The sequence below is a fragment of the Amphiprion ocellaris genome, chromosome 2, assembly GCF_022539595.1.
Source record: "Amphiprion ocellaris isolate individual 3 ecotype Okinawa chromosome 2, ASM2253959v1, whole genome shotgun sequence".
Lineage (NCBI taxonomy): Eukaryota > Metazoa > Chordata > Actinopteri > Pomacentridae > Amphiprion > Amphiprion ocellaris.
The window spans coordinates 6084755-6109962 of NC_072767.1; the positions used below are offsets into that span (position 1 = coordinate 6084755).

General features: G+C 42.0%; 1 protein-coding gene across 6 annotated transcripts in view; it reads right to left on the reverse strand.

Moving 5' to 3' along the window:
- Nucleotides 1–4655: 4655 nt before the first annotated feature.
- Nucleotides 4656–25208, reverse strand: part of nfia (nuclear factor I/A) — a 59770-nt gene continuing 39217 nt past the window's right edge. For all 6 annotated transcript variants that reach the window (XM_055015251.1, XM_055015249.1, XM_055015256.1 and 3 more), the window contains 3 exons: nt 23399–23564; nt 22249–22337; nt 4656–10936 (listed from right to left, as the gene is read on the reverse strand). In XM_055015251.1, coding sequence (XP_054871226.1) covers nt 10922–10936; nt 22249–22337; nt 23399–23564 — 270 coding nt within the window. In that variant the 3' untranslated portion in view covers nt 4656–10921. The remainder of the gene's footprint in view (nt 10937–22248; nt 22338–23398; nt 23565–25208) is intronic.

Below are 25208 nucleotides of genomic sequence, written 5' to 3' on the forward strand. Positions count from 1 at the left end.
TCTGATTGCAGAGAATTTTATGTTTTTTTTGTCTGTGAAGCATTTTGTTAAATTCTTCAGTAAAACTCCGCATGATTGGATGAAGCTGCAGAAAAATCTTTTAATATTTTTACTGTAATTTGTGTGTTGACATCTCTTATTTTCTGATTAAACCTTTAAATAAAATCACAGACACTAGAGTTAATCTGACGTTATTTAACCGTTATAACCCGCATTTACATTCTGGGTGGTGCTCTGCCACCTGCTGTGAATTCAGTGGCATCGTCCTTTAGCAAAAACCGTCGGCTCATCAACAAAGTTTGTCAACCGAAAGTTTTGTGCCTGAAAGAGATGCACAAGTCGAACAAACAGTTTGGTTTCAAAGCCGCATCGACAGGCAAGCGAGTCGAAAACAGAGGAGCCACTGGAGGTGAGCTAGACGAGCCGATCGACCCCAGCTGGCCTGCAGAGGGGGAGGCAGGGGGAGGCAGGGGGAGGTAGAGGGAGGCAGAAGGAGGCTCCCAGTTGCTGCTGCTGCCTCCTCTAAAACCTTCCTCATCCTCGTTTGAAGTGAGGAGACGCAGCAGAGAATGCTGAGCGCTGCAGAAAAAGGCCGAAGCCATCGATTGGGTCTCCTGCAGGAAACTGCCTGGGGAGGAGGGGGAGGAGGAAGGGGGAGGATGGGGGGAGGAGGGGGGAGGCCAGCCGGGTGTTTGCTGATGTTAAAAGTTAGCTGGAGATTGTCGGATTAGAAGCGGCGAGGCGGCGGCGGCCCGGCGGCCCGGAGCAGCCATCATGGTGGCACACCGATCAATGGGGACGATAAACCGAGGAGGAACCTTTCATGTCGGATCAAAGAGTCCAGAGTGATGGAGATGAGGATGAAGGAGGTGAGACAGTTTGAGGCATAGAGGGAGGACCCAAACAGAACAGAACATCTGGATTCAGTAGTTTTTTTTCTCCTTGTCAACTTGGTTTCAGCGTATTAAGAGATTATGGGAGCATGCAGTTATATTCATGGTTATTGTACATCAGCTATAATCAGAGGGGCCTGACAGACAGCAAAGGCTACTGGTGTTCAGAAATGTCAACAGTTACAAACAAGTATCGTATTCAGTTTTCAGAAGAGCATTATAATACAGGTTTCACAGGCACTACATTTGATCTTTTCAATAATATCGTGTAATATGCTGGTTTGTTTTTATTTTCTTCTTTTTCAGGTGTATAACTCGTTCGGTCCGAGGAAGCTGGGATCTGGAAGGATTGACCGAAAGGAAGGCAGAGGCTTTCACAGAGTGGATCAAACCGAAAAGTCCACGTGATTCAGGCGCGCGCACGTGAGCCACGCCACGTGCACGTGTGGGTGTTTTTAGTCAGTGCATAGTTCTCATGCAGATTAACCTGCGCTGCTTTAGATCGCCGTCAGGAAGCGTGATGGGAGTTCAGACCGTCTTCCAGCTGACCTGCCCTCTGCCAGCTCGACGCTACGCTAGCACCATGTGACCGATCGACCAATAGGATCGACCAATAGGATCATTAGATACCAGAACACCTGGAGGACGCTTCAGCGCCACCTGCTGCCTCCTTCAGCTCAGCCAATCACAGCTGGAGGAGGAAGTCCAGTTCCACTGAAGCTCCCGCCGGTCCGATTGTTCCACGAGTTTCTGCGTTCTGCTATAAGTCATCTGGGGTGGATTAATTACCCTGCTAAGGGTTCTGCCCCCACTAAGGGTTCTATCCCTACTAAGGGTTCTGCCCCCCCTAAAGGTTCTGCCCCACTAAGGGTTCTGCCCCCCTAAAGGTTCTGCCCCACTAAGGGTTCTGCCCCCCTAAAGGTTCTGCCCCACTAAGGGTTCTGCCCCCCTAAAGGTTCTGCCCCACTAAGGGTTCTGCCCCACTCCACGTTCTCATTGTTCCCGACCCGCAGACTCACAGCAGCCCAGTTCGATGGGGTCTCAGGTAGTGGTGGGGGGAGGATATGGGGAAGATATGGAGGAGGATGGGGAGGATATAGGGGAGGATAGGGGAGAATATGGAGGAGGAAGGGGGAGGATATGGAGGAGGAAGGGGGAGGATATGGGGGAGGAATGGGGATGGGGGAGGATATGGGGGGAGGAAGGGGGATGAGGGGGGAGGATATGGGGGAAGACATGGAGGAGGATGGGGAGGATATGGGGAGGATATAGGGGAGGATAGGGGAGAATATGGGGCAGGATGGGGGAGGATATAGGGGAGAATATGGGGGATGGGGGAGGATTTGGTGGAGGAAAGGAGGAGGATATGGGGAGGATAGAAGAGAAAGGGGGAGGATATAGGGAGGATTTGGGGAATGAATGAGGGAGATATGGGGAGGACTGGTTGAGAATTGGGGAGGGTATGGGGGAGGATGAGAGAGGATATAGGGAGAACTGGGGCGAATTTGGGGGAGCATAGAGGAGGAAGGCGGAGGACATGGGGGAAGATGAGGGAGGATATGGGGAAGGATAATCACTGCCCAGCAGAATTTGGACAAACGCGAAGACAACGAAGGCGTCAGTAAAACCTTCATTCAACCCTGTTTCCTGATGGAGCGGCAGAATCCCTCAAATCCAAAAATCAACTCAACGAAGGGGGAGGTGCAAAGAGGGGTGTGGAGAGGTGAGGAGGGGTGAGGAGAGGGCAGGAGGCGAATACAAGTCTCCTGGAGTTTTATCAGTCTTTGACTCCAGCTCTGTCCCTCGTATTGCTGGATTGGACGGTTTAGTGACGGCGGCGGCGGGACAGTCTGCTGGTGTATGTTAGCATGTGTTAGCATGTGTTAGCCTCAGCTGGTCGGACGCAGCGTTCAGCTTCATCACTCTTTCAGGTTCGGCTCAGATTTGTGTGTTCGTGGAGGTGATGAGGCCGTAAGTGGAGGAAGTTTAGCGGGCTTCCCTCCACCAACGCCGCACACCAAACTATTTACAAATAATTTTAATTTCTACGACGGCAGGTCCAGTGTGATCAGAATATTGTGGGTTCAGTTTCACTTCAGCTGCTTTAGAAGATCTTTTGGTTTGAACGACATCAGGACAACTGAAATAAATCCTGTCTGGAGCTGCTGTGAGATGTTTTAATGTGATCTCAGGGGATTCCTGGGATCAGATCAACTTAGCTGCTAGCTCAATTGAACCTAAAATAATCAGTTAGCAAAGTTGGTAGCTGCTAAGCTAACCATTAAACCAACATCAAAGTTTCTCAGCTGCACAGCTTAACATTAGGCTAATATTAAAACTTTTATGTGCTAAACTCCAAGTGTGTAGCAGCTAGCTTGATATTAAGCTAATAGACTGATTTAGCTCCTCAACTCAACATTAAGCTAACACAGCGTTTTAGCTGCTGAACTGGACATTGAGCTAACTTCAACACGTTTTAGCTGCCTATTTCAACAATAAGCTAACTTTAACAAGTTTTAGCTGCCTAACTCAACAATAAGCTAACCTAAAAGTGGTTTAATTCAATTCGACATCAAGCTAACAGTGTTTTAGCTGCTAATCTGGGAATTGAGCTAACTTTAACATGTTTTAGCTGCTGAACTCAACAATAAGCTAACCTAAACAAGTTTTAGCTGCCGAACTCAACAATAAGCTAACATGAAACTGGTTCAATTCAACTCAACATTAAGCTAAATTTACTGCATTTAAGCTGCTTAACTCAACTATAAGTGCTGCATATAAATAACTTCCCTCACATGTCATATCTATGCATTCAAAGCTTTTGCGTACCATTTTACACTGATAAAACACAAATAAAATAGTTTAGCTTAAGATAAAGCTCAGGCGGGAGTCAATGCAGCTAAATGGTTTGTAATTAAACATTAAATTTTTAAAAATGACGTTTGTGTTGCTCTTAGCATAACGCACTTTTCTGCATAAACCCAAAGATCATCCCTCAATCAATCAATCAATTAATACGTGTTCAACAGAAAGTTCTTCTGCAACCACCATCTGGCCACCACTATCGATTATTTTCTGGATGGATCGATTAGCTTTTTGGTCAATAAAATGTCAGAAAATGTTGAAAAATGTGGATCAGAGTTTCCTCAAATGTCTGGTTTAGTCCAAAGATCTTCAGTTTACTGTCAGAAAGGAACGAAACCAGAAACTATTCACAGTGAAGAAGCTGAAATCACAGAATTTAGACAGTTTTTCTGAAAAACAACTCAAATTGATTAAATATGAACATAGATGGCAACTGATTTAATGATGAATTTATCACTAGGTCTATAAAGGATTAATGGACTTTAGACACAATAAACTGAACATCTCTGGGTTGTAGTTTGCTGATCGGACGACAACGAAGATTTTCTGACAATGTAGAGACCAAACGATTGATCGAGAAGATTAATCGAAACGCATTTGTGGAGGTAAAATGTCATCAGAGGCGTGAAACTGAGCAGAAACTCTGACCAAACTGGAAACCGCCGTTGGTCTCGGCGACACGTCGTCTCGGCTGATTATCTGCTGCATGTATGTGATGCTGTGATGAGCAGCAGCGATGTGTGGATGGACCTCCAGGCTCAGGGAGGGCTGGTGAGGAGGAGGAGGAGGAGGAGGAGGAGGAGGAGGAGGAGGAGGAGGAGGAGGAGGAGGAGGAGGAGGAGGAGGAGGTGAACTTGTGGGCCAGTGAAGAAAGAAACAGATGGAAAAGAAAAAGAATCATGTTGCATAATCAAGCTGTTTATTTTCCTGCATGGAATGGTGAACACAAAAAAAGATGCCGAGATGCATTTATAGTAGGGGCATCCTTTGGCTGCTATGTCATTGTCTCCTGCCTAAAACTAAAGTTTTTAAATGCATAAAAAAGTTCGCTTTTCTTTCCAATTTTCCTCAGAATTACTAGATTTAGCTTCATCAACACTGATGCAACAAAGAACCTTCAAAAACATACAGCATACTGAAACATCCATTTACAATGGTCTTATCACCACAGCGCCCTAGACTGTGTAAGTGCAGGAATATGCTATACCATCAACAGAGGAAATGTCCTTAAATACATACAAAAAGGAAAGCAAATAAAGAAAAATCAAGAAAATTAGGAAACAGGAAAGTTTTCAACTTAAATCCAGTTCCCAGAAAACAAACCAAACCAGTTCTAGTAATGTGGCCTCGATACAAACAATCAGAAAATTCACAACACTAGTTTTTCCTCATTTAATCAATGTTACAAAAGTCCTGCATTATAAAATAGGGCAGCTTTAAAATCAGTGTAATTAATAAAACTATACAACATACAAACACGTCTCCCAGTCAGGCTGCTCTGCTCTCCGTCCGTCAGCAGCTAACTCTGCTCTGCGTCGCTTCGCTGATGTACCAAACTAAATTACACACACAACACAAGAACAAAACACACTGCCCAAACTATTGCTTTATATTCTTTTTTTCTGTCTTTAAAAAGGGTGCAATTTTGTTGTTATCTTACACACACAGCCGAAAGTCGCTGATTAGATGCTAGGCTGTTTCACAAGTTTTTTTGTGACACTTTAAAAAAATGTCCGTGCAATTATTTTTATTCCCTTCACTCTTTTTAAGCCCTGGAAGCTGTTTTTTTTTTTTTTTTTTTTTTAAATTTCATACTTTTTCACTATTTACTTCATATTTAGTGCAGATAATTAATGCCCAACTCATGGCTAAAGGGTAGGCAAGAACAGAGACAGAACAAACACGAAGAGGAAACAACCCACACAAGTGGAACGACTCGACCATCACAGCCAACACACGACGCGTTTGATTCGCTGAAACCTCGGCGGCAGTAAAAAAGTTCTCACTGACTGTTTTTTTTCTGTGTGATGGAGAAGAAGTTGGACTTGTTTAAGGCTTGCTTGCGACCAAAGAAATCAAATATAAAATCTTTTAGAAAAGAGACCCGGATGTCGTATTGCGGCCGTCTGGTAGTTTTTTTTTTGTTTTTTTTTTATCAAAACAGGAAGTCAGGAGGAAGGAAAAGACCCGAGCGTCGCCACCGGGTTTCACCATTTTTAGGGACTGACCACGGAGCACGATGGCAGTCACGTGCACGCCAACTTTGGTTGAAAGTAAAGATAAAACTCAATAAAGACAAAGTAAGTGAGTGCAAGCAGGTATTGCATATTTGATGTCCTCATTATTCATATCTGGGAACGAAAGTTGGAGAACGAACGAACGGAAAACAGGAAGACACGAACAGTAAACTTCTGTTGTTCGGAGTTTTGCAGCAACAGATGTAAAAAAAATGTCGCACCAGACGAAGGAGAAGAAAAACATGATTAAACTGAACTGATCTGCAGCTTTACGCTCTGCTTCATCGACACGCCGGCAGCAGGAAGTTTAGTCAAAGGAGCAAAACGTCTTCAGGCATCAGGAGAAAAGTTTATAATTTCAGATTAATTACACGGTGACTTTTTTAAAAGTTGGAGACTTCGCTAACAGAAGTTCACCTGTTGCTAAACTGTACTGACAGGATTCAAGTCAATTTGTTAGTCAAACTGAACCAAAGTACTCAGTTAGCAAAGAGTAACTAAAGCGTTTTAGCTGCTAAGCTCAGTGTTAAACTAAAATTAAAGTCTTTCAGATGCTAAACTCAAAGCACTTTAGCTGCTATTCTTCAAATTAAACTAAAATTAAAGTGTTTTAGATGTTAAACTCAATTCGGTATCAGGCTAACTTTAAAATGTTTCAGCTGCTAATTCACTAGCATTTAAGCTAGCATTAAAAGGTTTTAGCTTCAAAAATTGACATTAAGCTAAGACTGAAATGATTTAGCTGCAAAATTTCAAGTATTTTAGCTGCTAATATTGACATCCTACCAATACTAAATTGTCTTAGCTACTAAACTCAAAGCACTTTAGCTGCTATTCTTGAGATGAAACTAAAATTAAAGTGTTTTAGATGCTAAACTCAACTTCCAGTTACCTTCACCATGTTTTAGCTGCGAAACTCAAAGTATTCTACCTGCTAACTTCAACGCTATAGCTGCTACACTTGACATTAAGCTAAGCCTGTAAACCTTCATTTTTTTTGTTGCTCATATCAACATTAAACTAACTTAGCTGATAAACATAGCATTAAGGTAGCCTTGATGAAAATGTTTCACTGTTAACTTAGCATTCAGCTAATCATAATCAAACTGTTTTAGCTGCTAAGTTTAGGTTAATGTTGATGTGTCGTGGCTTGTAGACTTTCAAATAATTTTTTAGCTTCTCAATTCAGCATCAGGTTAACTTTAATTAAAATGTTTCAGCTATTAATTCACTAGCATTTAAGTTAGCATTAAAAGGTTTTAGCTTCAAGACTCGACATTCAGCTAAGACTTAAATGATTTAGCTGCAAAATTTCAAGTACTTTAGCTGCTAAACTTGACATCATGCTAATACTAAAGTGTCTTAGCTGCTAAACTCAAAGTGCTTCAGCTGCTATTCTTGACATTAAACTGAAATTAAAGTGTTTTAGATGCTAAACTCAACTTTGTTACCTTCACTATCTCTTAGCTGCGAAACTCAAAGTCTTTTACCAGCTAACTTCAACGTGCTATAGCGGCTACATTTGACATTAAGCTATGCTTGTTATGATACGTTAACCTTTGTTTTTTAGTTGCTCTTATCAACGTTAAGCTAACTTGGCTGATAAATGTAGCATTAAGGTAGGCTTGATGAAAATGTTTTAATGTCAACTTAGCATTCAGCTAACCACAATCAAACTGCTTTAGCTGCTAAGTTTAAGTTAATGTTGATGTGTTGTGGCTTCTAGACTTTCAAAGGTTTTTTAGCTTCTCAATTCAGCATCAGGCTAACTTTAATTAGTGCTTTAGCTGCTAATTTGCTAGCATTTCAGCTAGCATTAAAAAGTGTGAGCTACAAGACTTGACATTAAGCTAAGACTGAAATGATTTAGCTGCTAAATTTCAAGTATTTTACCTGCTAAACTTGACATCATGCTAATACTAAAGTGTTTTAGCTGCTAAATTTGACATTAATGTAACTGCAAAGTTTTTAGTTGATAATCTTACCATTAAGCTAACGTTTAAGAGTCTTTGCTACTTCTCCACTCATGAACTAGTGAATATCTTCAAATGTTAGATAATTAGGGCCAAAATGTTTTGCTGCTAATCAGAGCTAACAAATCTGATCATCTGTCAGCTAATAGGCTCACCTGATTCATGTGATTCAATGTTTTCATCACTTAGCTGTTATTAGTTGTTAGCTAAACAGATATAGCTGTCAAACTGAGTTATTTGACCTTTAGGATTGGCGCTATACATCCTTAGACATACTTCAAGTTGCTAAACTGGATATTCGCTGATGTTGTACCATGTTTTTAGAGCTAAACTAAAAACCTATTAAACCTGAACGAACCCCCATTAGCTGCCCGTTAGCTAAAATTGCCTACAGCTGAAAATATTTATGTCTCTGAGATTTTCGTTGTGGATTAATTTAAGTGTCCGATTACTAAACATGGCATAAGTTCAGACTCGGTGCTCGTTTGACTAAGTTTCCAGGCTTCCAGGTGTCAGCAGGGAGACGATGACCTGATGGTAGCTGGTGTCGGTTTCACCTGTGAGGACTCGACTCGGCAGCCGGAGACCTCGTAATACTGAGAGTTTACCAGCGACTAATTCACAGCGTTCCTCTTCAGCTTTGACGTTTTTGCTCCTACAAAATCTCAGGTGTGGAGGAAAACCAGGAAAAACGAAACAACCAAACGCGACTCTCCACATGGGATCTTGTGCGGCGACCTGTCAGGACTGGACCGTAGCTCAAGGCACATCGATGAGGAACAATTGTTTTCGTGCAATTTGATGAGAGAGAACGTCTTGGAACTGAAAAGCAGAATCGATCTGTTGTTGCAGGAGGAGGAAGGAAGGAGGAAGGGAGGGAGGAGAAATTAAAAAGAATGGAGAGATGCCGAGAAGCGAAGAGAGCTGGTTGTTTGTGAAGGACAGCGATAGAAAAAGGCCTCGACAGGCCAAACTAATAGACGGCTGCTGGCAAGTGCCTGATGTTGGGTTTTACAATATAGTGTCTTTATCTTACTAACTACATCATCTATGGAAAAATTTGTCACTAACACTAGAACATGCAGATTTTTTTTGTTCTTTTTTATAGCTTTTTCACTTAAATTCACTTTTGTTCAACGCTGGATGGTCGTAAGAGTGTGTGTGGGTGTGTGTGTGTGTATATATATTTATATATATATATAGTATAGGAAAAAGAAAAACAAAACTGAAGTTCAATAAAATGGTAAGTTGCATGTGAAGCGCTCGGCTTTTTGTGGACGAAAGCTTCCAGAGAGTTACCCTCTGCTCTGCCTCTGTATCGCTAAACCACACCCCCTGATTACAAATTCACGGCCTATTGGCCAACTGCAGGAATAAGTGCTTCTGATTGGACGGGACCTCTAGGAGACCCAGCCAATCCTGGGGCAGCCCGTTAGCGGGCGGCACCCGTTAAAGATTATCTCACCAACAGAAACCGCAGAAAACACGATTAGCTTTAAATTCACTCGCTAATTTTCTCCTCATTTTACCTCATGAGAAACTCAAATCGCTTTTTTAAGTAAAATGATTAAAATAAATTAATCGCTTAGCGCTTTTTTTGTTTTAAACAAAATGAAAAGCAGACTTTAGCTGCAACGTAATGCTTTCAAAAATTGATTGTTTCAACTGATATTTCTTAAAGGGATCCTGGTTCTACCATGCTAACAGCTTTACACGATGAACAAACAAATACGAAACAATAAAAGTGAGTACAGCTCCTCTTATTTCTCACAAGGCTGTGGTTTCTAGTTCAACGCTGTGTTGTTGTCTTTTTTACCCCAGTATTTTAGAGTCCCAGAGGTGTGAGCGGACTAGGAAGAAAAATATATATTTATATATACTTTTCAACAACTGTTTTCAAAGAGCTATCTTACAAAGATATTTAATTATCCAACAGCTAGCCAACAAAATTGCACTTTCCTCGTGATCAATATTCCACTGGAAGTCACTCATCTCTCCTGTCTGCCTGCTCGATTCGGACACCAGAGTTTTCTGCCACCGTTCGCATGCTGGAGCTTCAGACCGGCGATGGAGGAGGAGGAGGAGGAGGAGCTGAAATGGCGGCTAAGAGAGAAAAACCAATGAGCCATGAAGCCAAAGCCTCCCGCAGAAACAAGCTCGGATCCACCAGCGTCTGGTCGCAACACTTCACATCAACAAACCCCGAACCCCCGCGTAAACCCCCCACCGCCACCCGACCGCCCGTCGCCCTCCACCTGTAGGTTCATGGTTTTACTGTCGGTGCCCAGAAGACCTCTGGCTGGTCGGCTCTGTCCGGTACGCACTGGTCCATGTCCTCGGAGAGAGCCTCCTGACCTGCCGCCGGCGGGGGGTGGAGCCAACCCCGATGGTGGTGGTGGTGGAGGGTCGGGGTATTAGCTGGTGGTATCTGCCTCAGTTAACACTCCACTACCCCCAACCACATCCCATCCTGGTCCACCGACCCAAGCGGTCAGGATCCAGTGGGATGGGGGGTCGGATGGGGGGTCGGATGGTGGGAGTCGGGGGGTCGTACCACTGCAAGTCCACTGGATTCACACTGCAAAGGATGATGGGAATATGTAGTTCCTCCAGAGGGGAAGCTCTGTGATTGAGTCTTGCTGAAGGCCAGGCGCCCCTACGGGTCAGCCTGGTCTGGATCAGGAGGGGGGGCGGGGTCTGGCACTATATATGGACACTGACGTATGAGTCATATGTCTACAGGAAGTCTAGAGTTTACAGAGCAGGTGTTTAACACCGGGGGCGGGGCCTGTAGCCATGCTGATGCTGCTGAGTCTGTGTATGGCGCTGGTGGGGGCGGAGTCAGGCGCAGAGAGGGGAGGGGCTTTCTGACACAGCTGGCGTCAAAGGTGGAGGAGGAGACTGCAGCGATCTGTCGTACAGGTGGGTGGAGGGGGCGGGGCCTCTGGAGTCCTTATCCCAGGTACCACTGTGAACAGAGACAAAGACAAGGTGTTAGCATGGCGGGGTTCTGGGCAGCTAGCAGGACAACCAGAACCAAACAGAAACTGGTCAAAGACACTGAGACCAGAACCAGCAAAGATCTCCTCAGAAGATGCTGAGACATTTTAAATCCAGACGAGATTCCAGAACCAGTCAAAAACATCGACAACCAACCTGTAACTAGTCCAAAACTAGTCCTGAACCAAGTCTAAAACCAGTCCTTGAACCAAGTCCAAAACTAGTCCTGAACCAAGTGTAAAACCAGTCCTAAACCAAACCCAAAACCAGTCCTGAATCAAACCCAAAACCAGCCATGAACCAAGTCCAAAATCAATCCTAAACCAAACCCAAAACCAGTCCTAAACCAAACCCAAAACCAGTCCTAAACCAAACCCAAAACCAGTCCTAAACTAAACCTAAAACCAGTCTTAAACCAACTTAATAAAACTCTGGTTTGGTCTCAGTAACACCTGCAGCTTGTGGAACTAAAGGGAACAGATTGTAGACTTGCTGAGTCCAGAACCATGGTGATGCTAACTCCACTACAGTCATCTGTACAGACCAGTGATGTTCTGATCCAATCAGAGACCGGTACCTGTGTGATCAAAGTATTTTTTTAACTGATTGGTATCGACTTTATTCATCTGATTCTTGGTTTGTACTATGTTTTGTGGACACTAGACTTTCTGACTCTAAACAGAATCGACCTGAACTTGAAAGGTTCTGACCACCTACGAGCTCTTAATCACATGATCCTTCAGTACTTTGAAGTCAAATCCAGATTTCTGTTGTTATGTTTAGTTTACAGGCTTCACTATAATGGTGCACTGAGGGGAACCGTTATTTCTATTAGTGTGGACTGGAAGTGTTGAACTGTTAGCAGTTCTTCTGATGGTCTCAGTTGTGTTGATTCTTCCTGTTTCACTGCTAGAACAGACAGAACTGTGATAAAAGCTGTTTATGACAACACATTCCAGTCTGTTGACCTGATGATTTTGTTAAAAAACAAAAAAAAAAAAAAAACTGAAAAAGATGTGGTCAGTTTGTTCACTTAAAGCAGGGGTGTCCAACATGCGGCCCGCGGGCCAAAAGCGGTCCTCCAGAGGGTCCAATCGGGCCCTCAAAGTGTAAAAATTCCAGAGAAGACATTAACTGCAGATTGTAAATTAGTAAAACTATAAATTTAAAATCATTTCTAGACCATGACAAGTTGTTTTGATCATAAAGTAAAATACTACATTGTTCATTTTTCTTTTGTCATTTTGTTTTTGATTTTGTTTTGTCTTGTTTTTGTTGGTTTTTGTCTGACTTTTGTCACTTGTGTTTTTCTCTCTTTTTTGTGTTTCCTTTTCATCTCGCTTGTGTTTTTTTGTCTTATTTTTGTCATTTTGTCTTTTGCTTTGTGCGTTGTTTTGTCTGTCGCTTTTGTTGTGTTTTTTATCTCGTTTGTACTGTTTGTATCTGTATTTGTTTTTTGTTTCTTACGTATGTCATTTTTTGTCTCATTTTTGTCTTTTGTTCATTTTTTTGCCGCTTTGTCATTTTTTTGTCTCATTTATTTTCTTTTTTGTTTTGTTTGTCTCATTTTTTGTAGTTTTGTGTGTCATTTTTGTCATATTTTGTCTTCTTTTTGTTGGTTTTTGTCTTTTTTCTGATTTTTGTCATTTGTCTCATGTTTTTGTCATTTTTTTGTCATTTTTGTCATTTTGTGTTTTCTTTTTGTCCCGATTGTGTTTTTCTCTCCTTTTTGTGTTTCCTTTTCATCTCGCTTGTGTTTTTTTGTCTTATTTTTGTCATTTTGTCTTTTGCTTTGTGCGTTGTTTTGTCTGTCGCTTTTGTTGTGTTTTTTATCTCGTTTGTACTGTTTGTATCTGTATTTGTTTTTTGTTTCTTACGTATGTCATTTTTTGTCTCATTTTTGTCTTTTGTCCATTTTTTGTCACTGTAAATTTTTTGTCTAATTTTTTGTCTCTTTTTTGTTTTTCATGTCATCTAATTTTTTGTCATTTTGTGTGTCATTTTTGTAATATTTTGTCTTGTTTTTGTTGTTTTTTGTCTTTTTTGGTCGTTTTGATCATAAAGTAAAATACTAGATTGCTCATTGTTGTTTTGTTGTTTTGTGTCTCATTTTTGCAATATTTTGTCTTGTTTTTGTTTTTTTTGTTTTGTTTTATTTATTGTTTTGTGCATCGTTAGGGTTAGGGTTGTTGTTTTGTGTTTCCTTTTTGTCTCGCTTGTGTTTTTTGTCTATTTTTCTGTCGTTTTGGGTGTTTTTGGAATTTTTTGTCTCGTTTGTGTCTGTTTTTGTCGCTTTTTAACTTTTTTGTCTAATTTTTTGTCTCTTTTTTGTTTTGTTTCATGTCGTTTGTCTCGTTTTTACCATTTTGTGTCTCATTTTTATCTTTGTTAGATTTTTGCCATTTGTCTAATGTTTTTGCTGTTTTGTTTCTCTCTTTTGTCATTTTTGTCTCATTTAGGTCCATTTTTTTTCACATTTTCACTTCCAAATTTTTTTATCTCGTTTTGTTTCTCGCTTTTGTTGCTTTGTGTCTCATTTTTGTAATATTTTGTCTTGTTTTTGTTTTTTGTTTTGCTTTTATTCATTGTTTTGTGCATTGTTTATGTTGTTTTGTTTCCTTTTTGTCTCGCTTATGTTTTTTTGTCTATTTTTCTGTCGTTTTATGACTTTTTTGGTAATTTTTTGTCTCGTTTGTGTCCATGTTTTTGTTGCTTTTTAACTTTTTTGTCTCTTTTTTTGTTTTGTGTCGTTTGTCTGATTTTTATCATTTTGTGTCTTATTCTTTAAAATATTTTGCCTTGTTTTATCTTGTTTGTGCTGTGATTTTTTGAGGTCAAATTGGGCTGGATGTGGCCCCTGAACTGAGATGAGTTTGACCCCCCTGACTTAAAGAATAAAAAGCAGACTAAGGAACAACTTGGACGCAGTTTTTTTTCTTAATGCAGTGAAGAGCTGTTCAGATGTTGAGCAGATACATGGGATGGGTTTAATAACTTTTCTGGAGCAGGAAAATGGTGTCAGATCAGCAGATACCTGATGTGAAACGAATTGCCACATGGCTGTTTACAAGAAGGCAGAAGATATTAACTAAATCCACCAACAACCAGGTTTTTAAACTAACGGTGAGTTTCAGTTTCTGTCTGAACCTGAGCTGAGTTTATTCCTCAGTCCTGCTCCCCGGAGAAACAACTTCCCTCCCTCAGAACAGATTCCGTGATTCTCTGCTGGTAAAACCGAGGAGCACATAAATCAGCAGGACGTTTAGGCTGTAATAAAGCAAGCGGCCTGTAGGGGGCGCCAGCAGCAGGACTTTACAGTGTCATGATCGATGTCCAGAGAGATGCTCAGACCTGAGAGGACCTCCAACACTTTCCTCTCTCCAGTTACAACTTTATGACACTTTGTGTGTGTTTGTGTGTGTGTGCGTGTGTGCGCGTGTGTGTAGGTGTGTGTGCGTGTGTCTGCGTGTGTGTGTGTGTGTGTGTGTGTGTGTGTGTGTGTGTGTGTAATCCATCTCTGATCGGCTGCTATCGATCGCTGAAGGTGCATCGTTCATGAATCTCTCCCTCCTCTTCCTCGCTGCCCCGCCGAGTTCAAGTTCATCCTCGCGTTACATCATGTCTGGTTGCTAGGGACAACCAGACGGCCCGGGACGTGACTACCATCGCCAAGGCAACCGCATCACCCCCCCCCACCCCCCACCCCCCGGACCCGTCCCTCTCCACTGCTCCGCCTCTTCCATCCTCTTCCATCCTCTTCCTCCTTTCTTTTCTTTACATTCATCCTCCCTCCATCACTTTCTGCTCCCCGTCCCACTCTGCACTTCTACACACACACACACACACACAAACACACACACACACACACACACACACACACACACACACACACACGCACAGGTATCGATTTAAAGTAAAGACACACACATCTAACGCACACACACACACTTAAAAAAATTACACGCAATTTAGAAAATGTGTTTTTGAATGTTGACTGTAAAGTTTAAATAAAACACTATAGGGTAAATGGTTCCTGTTCTCTCAGTGTGTGTGTGTGTGTGTGTGTTGCAGTGTGTGTGTAGCAGCGTGTGTGTAGCAGCGTGTGTGTTGCAGCGTGTGTGTTGCAGCGTGTGTGTTGCAGTGTGTGTGTGTGTTGCAGTGTGTTCAGGGTTTCAGACCTCACTTGCTCCTGACTCGTTGTAATTCTATTGCAGTGTGTGTGTGCAGTAGTGATAGAGGAGAAGACTGGAAGGTTAGTTTTTAATCAATACAACTTGCTGACGCTGGGACTTTTCTCGCTCGCTCTCTCTCCTCCAGTGTCTGCCGCTGTCTCTCGGCCTCCTGCACTGCAGCTCCTCCCTCTGTCCTGAGAAGACTCAGAAGATGAAACTCTCAGCGGCCAGACAGAGTGTGTCTGTGTGTGGAGTAATGTTACCACACAGCGGCCGATGCTGACAGCTGTGATTCACACTGGAGATACTCATCACACAGAGATGAAGGAGGAGGAGGACGAGGATGGAGAGACTTTAAAGGACCAGGCCGGTGCTTTTCACTCTGGTCAAACTCACGGCATCCTGCTGGAGGAGTTTCAGCCTCTTTAGGCGTTAATGTTCATCTGAATCACAGCACGAACAAAGAAAATTCACTCTGCAGCAACGACAAGCGCCGGCTCTGAGTAACGTCCACCCAGTCTACACCCAGTCATAAACAATGTCCACAACAACATATAAAACCAGGCTAAAGCCGGTCATAACCAAGTCCAAAGTTAGTCAGAAGCAACGTCTCAACCAGTCCTGAACCAGTCCTTCATACTGTACAAAACTGGTTCTAAACAACATCCTAAAGCAGTCATCTAAAACCAGTATTAAACCAAATCCAAAATCATTCTAAAGCTAGTTCTAACCCAGTCCTACACAATGAACAGAACCAGTCCCAAACCAGATCCAAAACCAGTCAGACACCAGTCTGAAACCAGTCTCACACCAAATCCAAAACCAGATCCAAAACCAATCTGAAATCAAGTCTAAAAACTCTCTAAACCAAGTCCAAAACTTGTTCCTAACAATGTAGAAAACCAGCCCTAAACCTAGACCCAAAACTCTCTGAAACAACATTTAAAACCAAGCCTAAAACCAGTCTGAAACCAAATCCTAAACCAGTCTGAATCCAGTCTAAAACCAGTCTGAAATTGGACTTAAATCAAGTTAAAAACCCATTTAAAACCAGTTCTAAACCAAGTCCAAAATCTGTTACTAACAATGTAGACAACTAGCCTTAAATCTAGCCCCCAAACTGTCTGAAACCACATTTAAAATCAAGACTAACACCAGTTCTAGACCAAGTCCAATACCAGTGTGAAACCAGTCCTAAACACTGTCAAAAATGGTTCTAAGAAACATCCAAAACCAGTCTGACACCAAGTCTAAAAACCATTTAAAACACGTTCATGACAATGCAGAAAACCAGCCCTAAACCTGCTCCCCAAACTGTCTGAAACCAGTCTGACTCAAGTCTGAAACCAGTCTGACTCCAGTCTGAAACCAGTCTGACTCTAGTCTGAAACCAGTCTGACTCCAGTCTGAAACCAGTCTGACTCCAGTCTGAAGCCAGTCTGACTCCAGTCTGAAACCAGACTGACTCCAGTCTGACTCCAGTCTGAAACCAGTCTGAAACAAGTCTGACTCCAGTCTGAAACCAGTCTGAAATGAGTGAACCAGTCCTAAGCCATCCCAGCAGGTGTAAAGCAGAGCAGACCTCCAGATGATGATCACCTGTCCTACCTGCCAACTGTTAAACACTGAAGCCTGCTTTAAAGTTACCTGGTGCTTTTATTTTGAAATCTGGGAAAAACTTTTACACACACAGACACACACACACACACACTCTACTATACGACAACCAGCCATGACCTGATCAATAAGTGTGTGTGTGCGCTCAGGTTTCATCTGAGGAGCAGACGTTGCAGTGAGGGTGGTTTCCCCTTCACGTGTGTGTGTGTGTGTGTGTGTGTGTGTGTGTGTGTAGTCATCATCTGTCTCTGTGTCCTATTTGCACACAGTCTTCAAGGTGAAGCTCACACACACACACACACACACACACACACACACACACACACACACACACACACACACACACATATGCAGCACAAACACCACGCCCACCTCATGACTCACCCACAGTTAGAGGGTGCGTGCGTGCGTGTGTGTGTGTCAGTGTCAGTGGGTGTGTGTGTGTGTGTGTGTGTGTGTGTGTGTGTGTGTGTGTGTGTGTGTGTGTGTGTGTGTGCAGAAGTGCTGACTCAGGACAAGACCGAACTGGGCGAGCAACATAGAAACAGAACTAGAGAGAGAGAGATTGTGGAGGTAGATGGAGGTTCATGGAAAATACGACCTGAATATAAGACCAGTCTGAGTAGAAGACAATAAGTCCAAAACTGGTTCAAAACCAGTCCAAACCAGCATAAAACCGCTCCAAAACTGACCCAAAATTGGTTCAGAATCAGCTTTAAACCAGTTTTAAGCCAAGTCTGAAATTAGATCTAAATAATGAACAAAACAAGTTCTTAAAACCAGTCAAAAACTAGTCCAAAATAACATCAAACCCAGTCTACAACCAGTCCAAACATTGTCTAAAACTAAGTCCATAACCGGTCCTAATCAGAGTCCAAAATCAGCCTAAGTCCAAGCCTGAAACCAATCCAATGGCAGCTCTAAACAAACAAAACCAGTTCTAAACATCCAAAACCAATCTAGAACCAGTCCTGAACAAAGTTCAGAATCAGCTTTAAACTAATTTGAAACCAAGTCTGAAATTTGATCTACATAATGAACAAAACAAGTTCTTAAAACCAGTCTAAAACCAGTCCCAAACCAGTCATAGACATCCATAGCCAGTCCATATTGAGTTATTGACGAGTTCCAAACCATTTCTGAGTTTATAAACAATCAGGTCTAGTTTAAAACTGGTTTTATATTTACTTGTAGATGTTTTAGACTTGGTTTAGGTCTTGGGTTGACTTGGACGTGGATGTTGTTAGAACCTGGTTTAGCACTGGCTTCAGTGCAGTTTAGACTTGGTTTAGGGCTAGTTTTAGATTTGCTTGTAGGGGTGCTGGGGACTTGGATTTGGGTAGTTTGGGTAGTTTTAGGATGTTATGGACACAGTTAAGACTTCTGGGCTGACTTAAAGTTGGTTTAGGACTAGTTTTAGGCTGATCTAGAGTTGGTTTGGGACTAGTTTTAGGCTGATTTGGACTTGGTTCAGGACCAGTTCTACATTTACTTGTGGATGTTGTTGGAACCTGGTTTAGGATGGGCTTTAGTCCAGTTTAGACTGGCTTTAGGACTGGTTTTAGGATGTTATGACTTAGTTAGGACCTCTGGGCTGATGTAAACTTGGTTTGAACTGGTTTTAGACAGATCTAGACTTAGTTTAGGACTGGTTTTAGGATGTTACGGACTTAGTTAAGACTTCTGGGCTGATGTAAACCTAGTTTGAACTAGTTTTAGGCTGATCTAGACTTAGTTTAAGACCTGTTCTACATTTGTTTGTGGATGTTTAGGACTTGGGTTAGGAGTTATTTTGGAGTTTGGGTGGAGTTTAGGGCAGGTTTTAGACTTGCTTTCAGGCTGGACTCATCTGGTTCTGGTTTTAAGGCTGGTTCTGGACCAGTTTTAGGTCAGCTGAACCAATTTCGGTTTGGACGGGTTCTGGAACACCTTGAAGACCTCGCCGTGGTTCTTCTGTGGATTCAGTCTCATGACCTTCTGAATGAGAACACTTTGACCCAAAACCTCTGCAGTGTGTGTGTTTGTGTGTGTTTGTGGTTGTTGTGTGTGTCACTTGGCACGACGATTTGCCAACACCCGCCCTCCATCTTCGTCTCCATGGGCAACCGCCACCGTCGCCCACGGCAACCACCACGCTGACCCGTGGTGGGCACGATGCCCGCTCTCACACAAAGCCAATGCCATCTGCCCCCCACTCTCAAACACACACACACACACACACACACACACACACACACACACACACACACACACACACAGGAATGCACAGACTGTCCGGTTGGTCACCATGGCGATGGGAGGAGGGATGTTTACTGTACGTCCCATGGTTCTCGCTCTCCAACAGAAGCCGAATGTCGACCGCCCACAGTGACTTTTGTTCCTGATTCTGTGTGTCATTGTGTGTCTTTGTGTGTCTTTGTGAGTCTTTGTGTGTGTGTGTGTGTGTGTGTGTGTGTGTGTGTGTGTGTGTTTGTGCTCTTTAATGAAGCAGCTCTCCATGTTGATCTTCTGACCTCCACATATATATGTTAATACGTCCATCACCAACTAAAATCTAACGCTAGCAGGTCTGAAACCCTCAAATGATCGTCTGTGGAGATGAGAACAAACTGTCCTGACTTTTCAAAACACCCGAACTGTCTGAATGTTCCTTCTTTCCAAAGACGTCCCCGTTTTCTAGAACGCCGTAACCAGAAACAGCAGCACATTCCAATAATGTTTTCATTTTTTAAAAAGGTCTTCAAAAGACAAGACAGAATGACAAAAAAAGACAATGACTACAAACACACACAAAATGACACGAAATTACGACAAAGAAACACAAAATGACATGAAATGATTACAAAAAGATATGAAATGACTACAAAAACACAAAATTACTATAAAATGACAGAATTACTACAAAATGACCACATAGACACAAAATGACTACAAAGTAACACGAAATGACTACAAAGAGACACAAAATGACTACAAAAAGACACATGAAATATTCGTCTCAAACTTTTCTCCTCAACATTGTAAAAATGTCCTCACTCTGGCAAACTGGGCTCACTTTCCAAAAATGTCCACGTGTCAGTAAAATAATACCAACTTTGAAAACTTTCCACATTTTCTAAAAAATCCTTTATGTCTATAATATCTTCTTCCTCCCAAAAGCTCTAGCCTTTTCTAATGTAACATTTCTTTCTCAAATGGTCTCAGAAAACAAAAACAAACTTTTAAAAATGTCCCGTCACTCTAGAAATGTCTTTATTGTCCAACATGTTCTAATTTTACAATAGATGTCCTTTAATCAAAACCAGTAATGTTCCCAGCTATTCAAAAAAATCTCACCTTTAATAATTTATTTTCAAAAAAAACGTCCAGACGACATGTTAAAATACACTCACTTCTCAGAAACATCTTCCTCTAAACGCCTCCAGAAATGTGAGTTTTTATTTTCCAATAAATCCAGACTTTGTCTAAATGTCTCAGCTTTTCCACAACAACAAAATCTCACTTTTTAAAACCGTTCTCATTAAATCTTCCTCTTTAGTGCTGTGATTAAAACATTTCTGTAAATTCAGGATTGTTGGTTCTGAACGCCGAGAAGATGAAGAATAAATATCAGGTCTGATTCTGGCAGCGACGACAAACACCTGGATCACATCTTTATCTGTGTGTGTGTCTGTGTCTGTGTGTATGTGTGTGTGTATGTGTGTGTGTGTCTGTGTGTCTGTGTGTGCGGTGGCCTGTGACAGTCAATAAATCGACAACCTCGTTCACTGCAGGCCACAACACACACACACATGCACAAACTGTACGTGTGTGTGTGTGTGTGTGTGCGTGTGTGCGCGTGTGTGTGTGTGTGCGTGTGCGTGCAGGATGAGTTAAGTCAAGGCTGTCCGGTCGTTACACTCTTCATAAATCAGCCAACAAACAGGCCTGCAGAGGTGGATGCTGCGTTCACTGACCACCTGCTCTGCAGTAAATGGAACGCTGCTCTCTGATTGGCTCACAGGGGTCCAATAAGCCCCTCCCTGTGCCCTCTGTTGGTCTGACGTCACCTGAAAGTCTCATGTCTGAACAAACACTTTTCTAAAAGAGTTGTTTCACTGTAATTCCGGTCTGAACGGCAGCTGCACTCTGAGGACTTTGACTTTTTCTCTGTTTTCTCCTATTTTTTTTAACTGTGGTTATTTTCAGGATATTTAATTTAGTTCTTTATATATTTTAGAAGATCCACCCACTTCCTTTTCTTCTTCTTATTTTTTATCCTTAGTATTGTAGTTATTTTACTTTAGTTTATGTAAGACATAAAACAACAAAAACAAAAAAGGGATAAAAACGAGACACAAAATGACAAAAACAAAACACAAAACAACAAAACCAAGACGCTAAATGACAAAAACAAGGCACCAAACAACAAAAATGAGACACCAAACAACAAAAACGAGGCATAAAACGAGAAAAACGAGACGCAAAACGACAAAAATGAGACACAAAAGACAAAAACAAGACACAAAATGACATAAACAAAACACAAAACAACAAAACCAAGACGCAAAATGACAAAAACAAGGCACCAAACAACAAAAACAAGACACAAAACGAGAAAAACGAGACACACGACAAGAACGAGACAAAACAACAAAAATGAGACACAAAATGACAAAAACGAGACACAAAATGACAATAATGAGGCAGAAAACGACAAAAACGAGGCAGAAAACCACAAAAACGAGACACAAAACGAGAAAAACGAGACACAAAACGAGAAAAACGAGACACAAAGTGACAAAAATGAGACAAAAAATGCCAAAAACGAGACACAACGACAAGAATGAGACACAAAACAACAAAAATGAGACACAAAATGACAAAAACAAGACACAAAATGACAATAACGAGGCAGAAAAATGACAAAAACGAGGCAGAAAACAATAACGAGACGCAAAATGACAAAAATGTGACACAAAATGACAAAAACAAGACAGAAAATGACAGAAACGAGATTCAAAATGACAAAAAAGAGACAAAAAGACAAAAATGAGACACAAAACGACAAAAACGAGACAAAATGACAAAAATTAGACACAACAAAAGTGACACAAAATGAGAAAAATATAGACAGATTCAGTAGCTTATTTCACACCTCAAATGCTTTCAGAAATACTTTTTGCTGAACTGTTGTCGTAATAAAAGAGAAAGTTTGAGACCAAACTGCCAAGTTGGTCCGACGTTTCTACCAGACTGAAGGTATGAAGGCTGTCATGTGACCCACTAGTGACCCGCCCACCAAGCGGGCCATATTCTGATGCGGTGTGTTTCCATGCAAGAAAAACTGAGACATCAAAACCAGGACCAGCAGACCAAAGTGTCCGCACACCGTTACCTGAACATACAGTCTGTAAAGATCTAGTCTGTAAAGATCTAGTCTGTAAAGATCTAGTCTGTAAAGATCTACCTGGACCCCGCGGAGCAGTCGGAGGACGGGTTCTACTGTTACCTGTGGTTGCTGAGGGATGTTAAAGCCGGGATCTCTGGGTCCGACACTGACGAACCGCTGGGCTGGAGACGTGGTCGGGGTGGAGTAGGCTGCAGACACAAGAACACAAAGAGCTGTTGGAGATACATCCAGCATGGTGAAACATCTTCCTAAAGCTGATGAGCAGAGGAGAGAGGAAAGTCTGGAGAGGAAACATGGAGATAGAGAAACATCTACAGGATGAGGAGATTGTAGGAGCTTTAGGAGAAAGCAATTGAAGGCTCTGGAAGACGTTTCTTGAATTGTCTTCCAGAACTTTCAGTTGGTTTCTCCTGAAGCTCCTACGACTACCAGGATCTGGATGACTGAGAACCTAGAAGAAGTATGAGGAGACAACATTAATTCAGAGTTTAACATCTGAGGAAACATGGAGATAGAAAAACATCTACAGGATGAGGAGATCGTAGGAGCTTCAGGAGAAACCAACTCCAGAACCTCCAGTTTCTAGAAACGTCTTCTAGGACCTCTAGCTGGTTTCTCCTGAAGCTCCTACGACTACCAGGACATGGGTGACTGAGAATCTAGAAAAAGTCTGAGGAGACAACATTAGTTCAGAGTTTAACATCTGAGGAAACTTGGAGAAACTGAGTCTCTCTTTATTCCGGCCACATGAAGAGACCAGGTCCAGGATGTGTTTAGCCTAGCTTAGCACAAAGACTGGTAGTGGAGGGAAACTGTTAGCTTCATCAGAGAGGAATAAATCCACCTGTTAGTTCAGATCTAAGCTGCCGACACACAAACAAAAGTTTTGAAAGACTTCTAGGAATTCTTCAGGAGATCTGGGTCACAGAGAAGATGTTAAAACATAAAAATATATTTTATATATATATCTATAAATCCACATGTTGTTGATGAGCATTAGCAGGATTAAATATTTTGGCACCGACTCGGCCTGTTTTTGCCAAACGAGGAGAAGCATCACTGCAGCCTGCAGTCAGACGTAATCCCAACAGTTCACTTTATTACAGATTTAACAGGAAGTAAATATGAGATTAATTATTGAAACATCTTTGTTGTGGAGGCGGTTCAGCCTGCAGGGAGACGCTCTAGACTTCTGATGATTCCTACATGTGAGCACATTACACTCTAAATGTCGGGGTGGGTGACTCACTGGGTGAGGTGGGTGAGTTTCCTCCCCCCTCGGTGGAGGAGGTGGAGGGCGGCTTGGCGTCGACGGGCAGCGGGACGGGACGCGCCATCGGGGGCGGCGGAGGGGGAGGCAGCATGGGCGTCGGCAGGAAGGGGTTGTGCACCTTTCCCTGGGAGCTACCATTTGGCTGCAGGAGGGGGGGAAGCAGTTAGAATATAAATACACATGAATATACACCAAAAATATATACAAATATACACAGAAATATATACAAATGTACACAAATATAGAGGAGGTCCTCGACTTGCGCCGGAGTTCTGACTTATGAAGTTCGAACTCCGGCAAAAATGTAAACAAAGCTGTTACGTGCATCAGGATATTGATCAGTTCTTCAGAAAATTCATGAATACCAATGACTTTCATGCATGTATCAATAAAAACAACAAAAACAAGACACAAAATGACACAAATGAGAGACAAAATGACAAAAACTAGACAGAAAATGAAAAAACAACACACAAAATGACAAAACAAGACAGAAAACCAAAACAAGACACAAAATGGGAAAAACAAGACACAAACTGACAAAAACGAGACAGAAAACAACAAAAACAAGACACAAAATGGGAAAAACAAGACACAAACTGACAAAAACGAGACAGAAAACAAAAACAAGACACAAAACGGCAAAAACAAGACACAAAATGACAAAAACGAGATAGAAAACAACAAAAACAAGACACAAAACGGCAAAAACAAGACAAAACAAAAATAAAACACAAAACGACAAAAACAAGACAAAACAAAACACAAAACGACAAAAGCAATATGTTGCACTATTTTTACAACTTGACCGATGTTGGTCAGTGGTTGGTCCTGTTCCCAGCGTTTTATTCTATCTAGTTTCACTTCCTTGGAGGCGGCTTTCCTTTTCTTCCAAGCATCAGAAGAGTCTGACTTACACTTGGAGCCATAATGAAGGACAGAAAGTTAGTGAATGTAACACAATCCAAGGTGGCGTACAACCAGAGAATGGAAATAAAACCGTCTTATAGCGCTGCGTGACGACGTATTCATCCGCTGGTCAACTAGTTCCATGTAACCAGTTCTGACGTAACGATGAAATGCTGTAGGTCGATGATGTCGGAAACCGAGGACCCCTTGTACATAGAGATATATACAAATACACACACACATATATACAAAAATCTATACAAATACACAGAAATATACACAGTGTCACAGTGTTTTACCCAGAAACAGCAACAGGTCGAACACACAGCAAACCTGTAACAGCTCAACTCTGCTGTCCTAGAGCAGAGTGTGTGTGTGTGTGTGTGTGTGTGTGTGTGTGTGTGTGTGTGTGTGTGTGTGTGTGTGTGTGTGTGTGTGTGTGTGTGTGTGTGTGTGTCAGCAGTTTTCCCTCTCTGGTCATAAAGAATTCTGCTGCTGTTGGCATTTTATCCTGCTAATCTATAAGCATAATACCAAGGAGCTGCTGCACCTTCTCCTGCTCTGCCTCCACTCTGCTCTCTGCAGAACCATACCTGCTCCGTTCTCTGTGTACAGGTGAGTCTGTTTACACCTGCATCATCACGCTGCAGCAGCTGATTGTAAACCCATCAGTAGGGGTGTGTTTCCTCCACAGGGTGAAGAACCGACTAAATAAACTGTTTTACACTGTAGGAACTTACAGGTCATTTTAGGGAGATCTATCTGTGTACCTTCCTACCTAAGTATCTACCTACCTACCTACCTACCTACCTATCTCCAGATTAACTACCTACCAGGAACCTACCTACATACGTGGAGTCAGACAGCATCTTGTCGT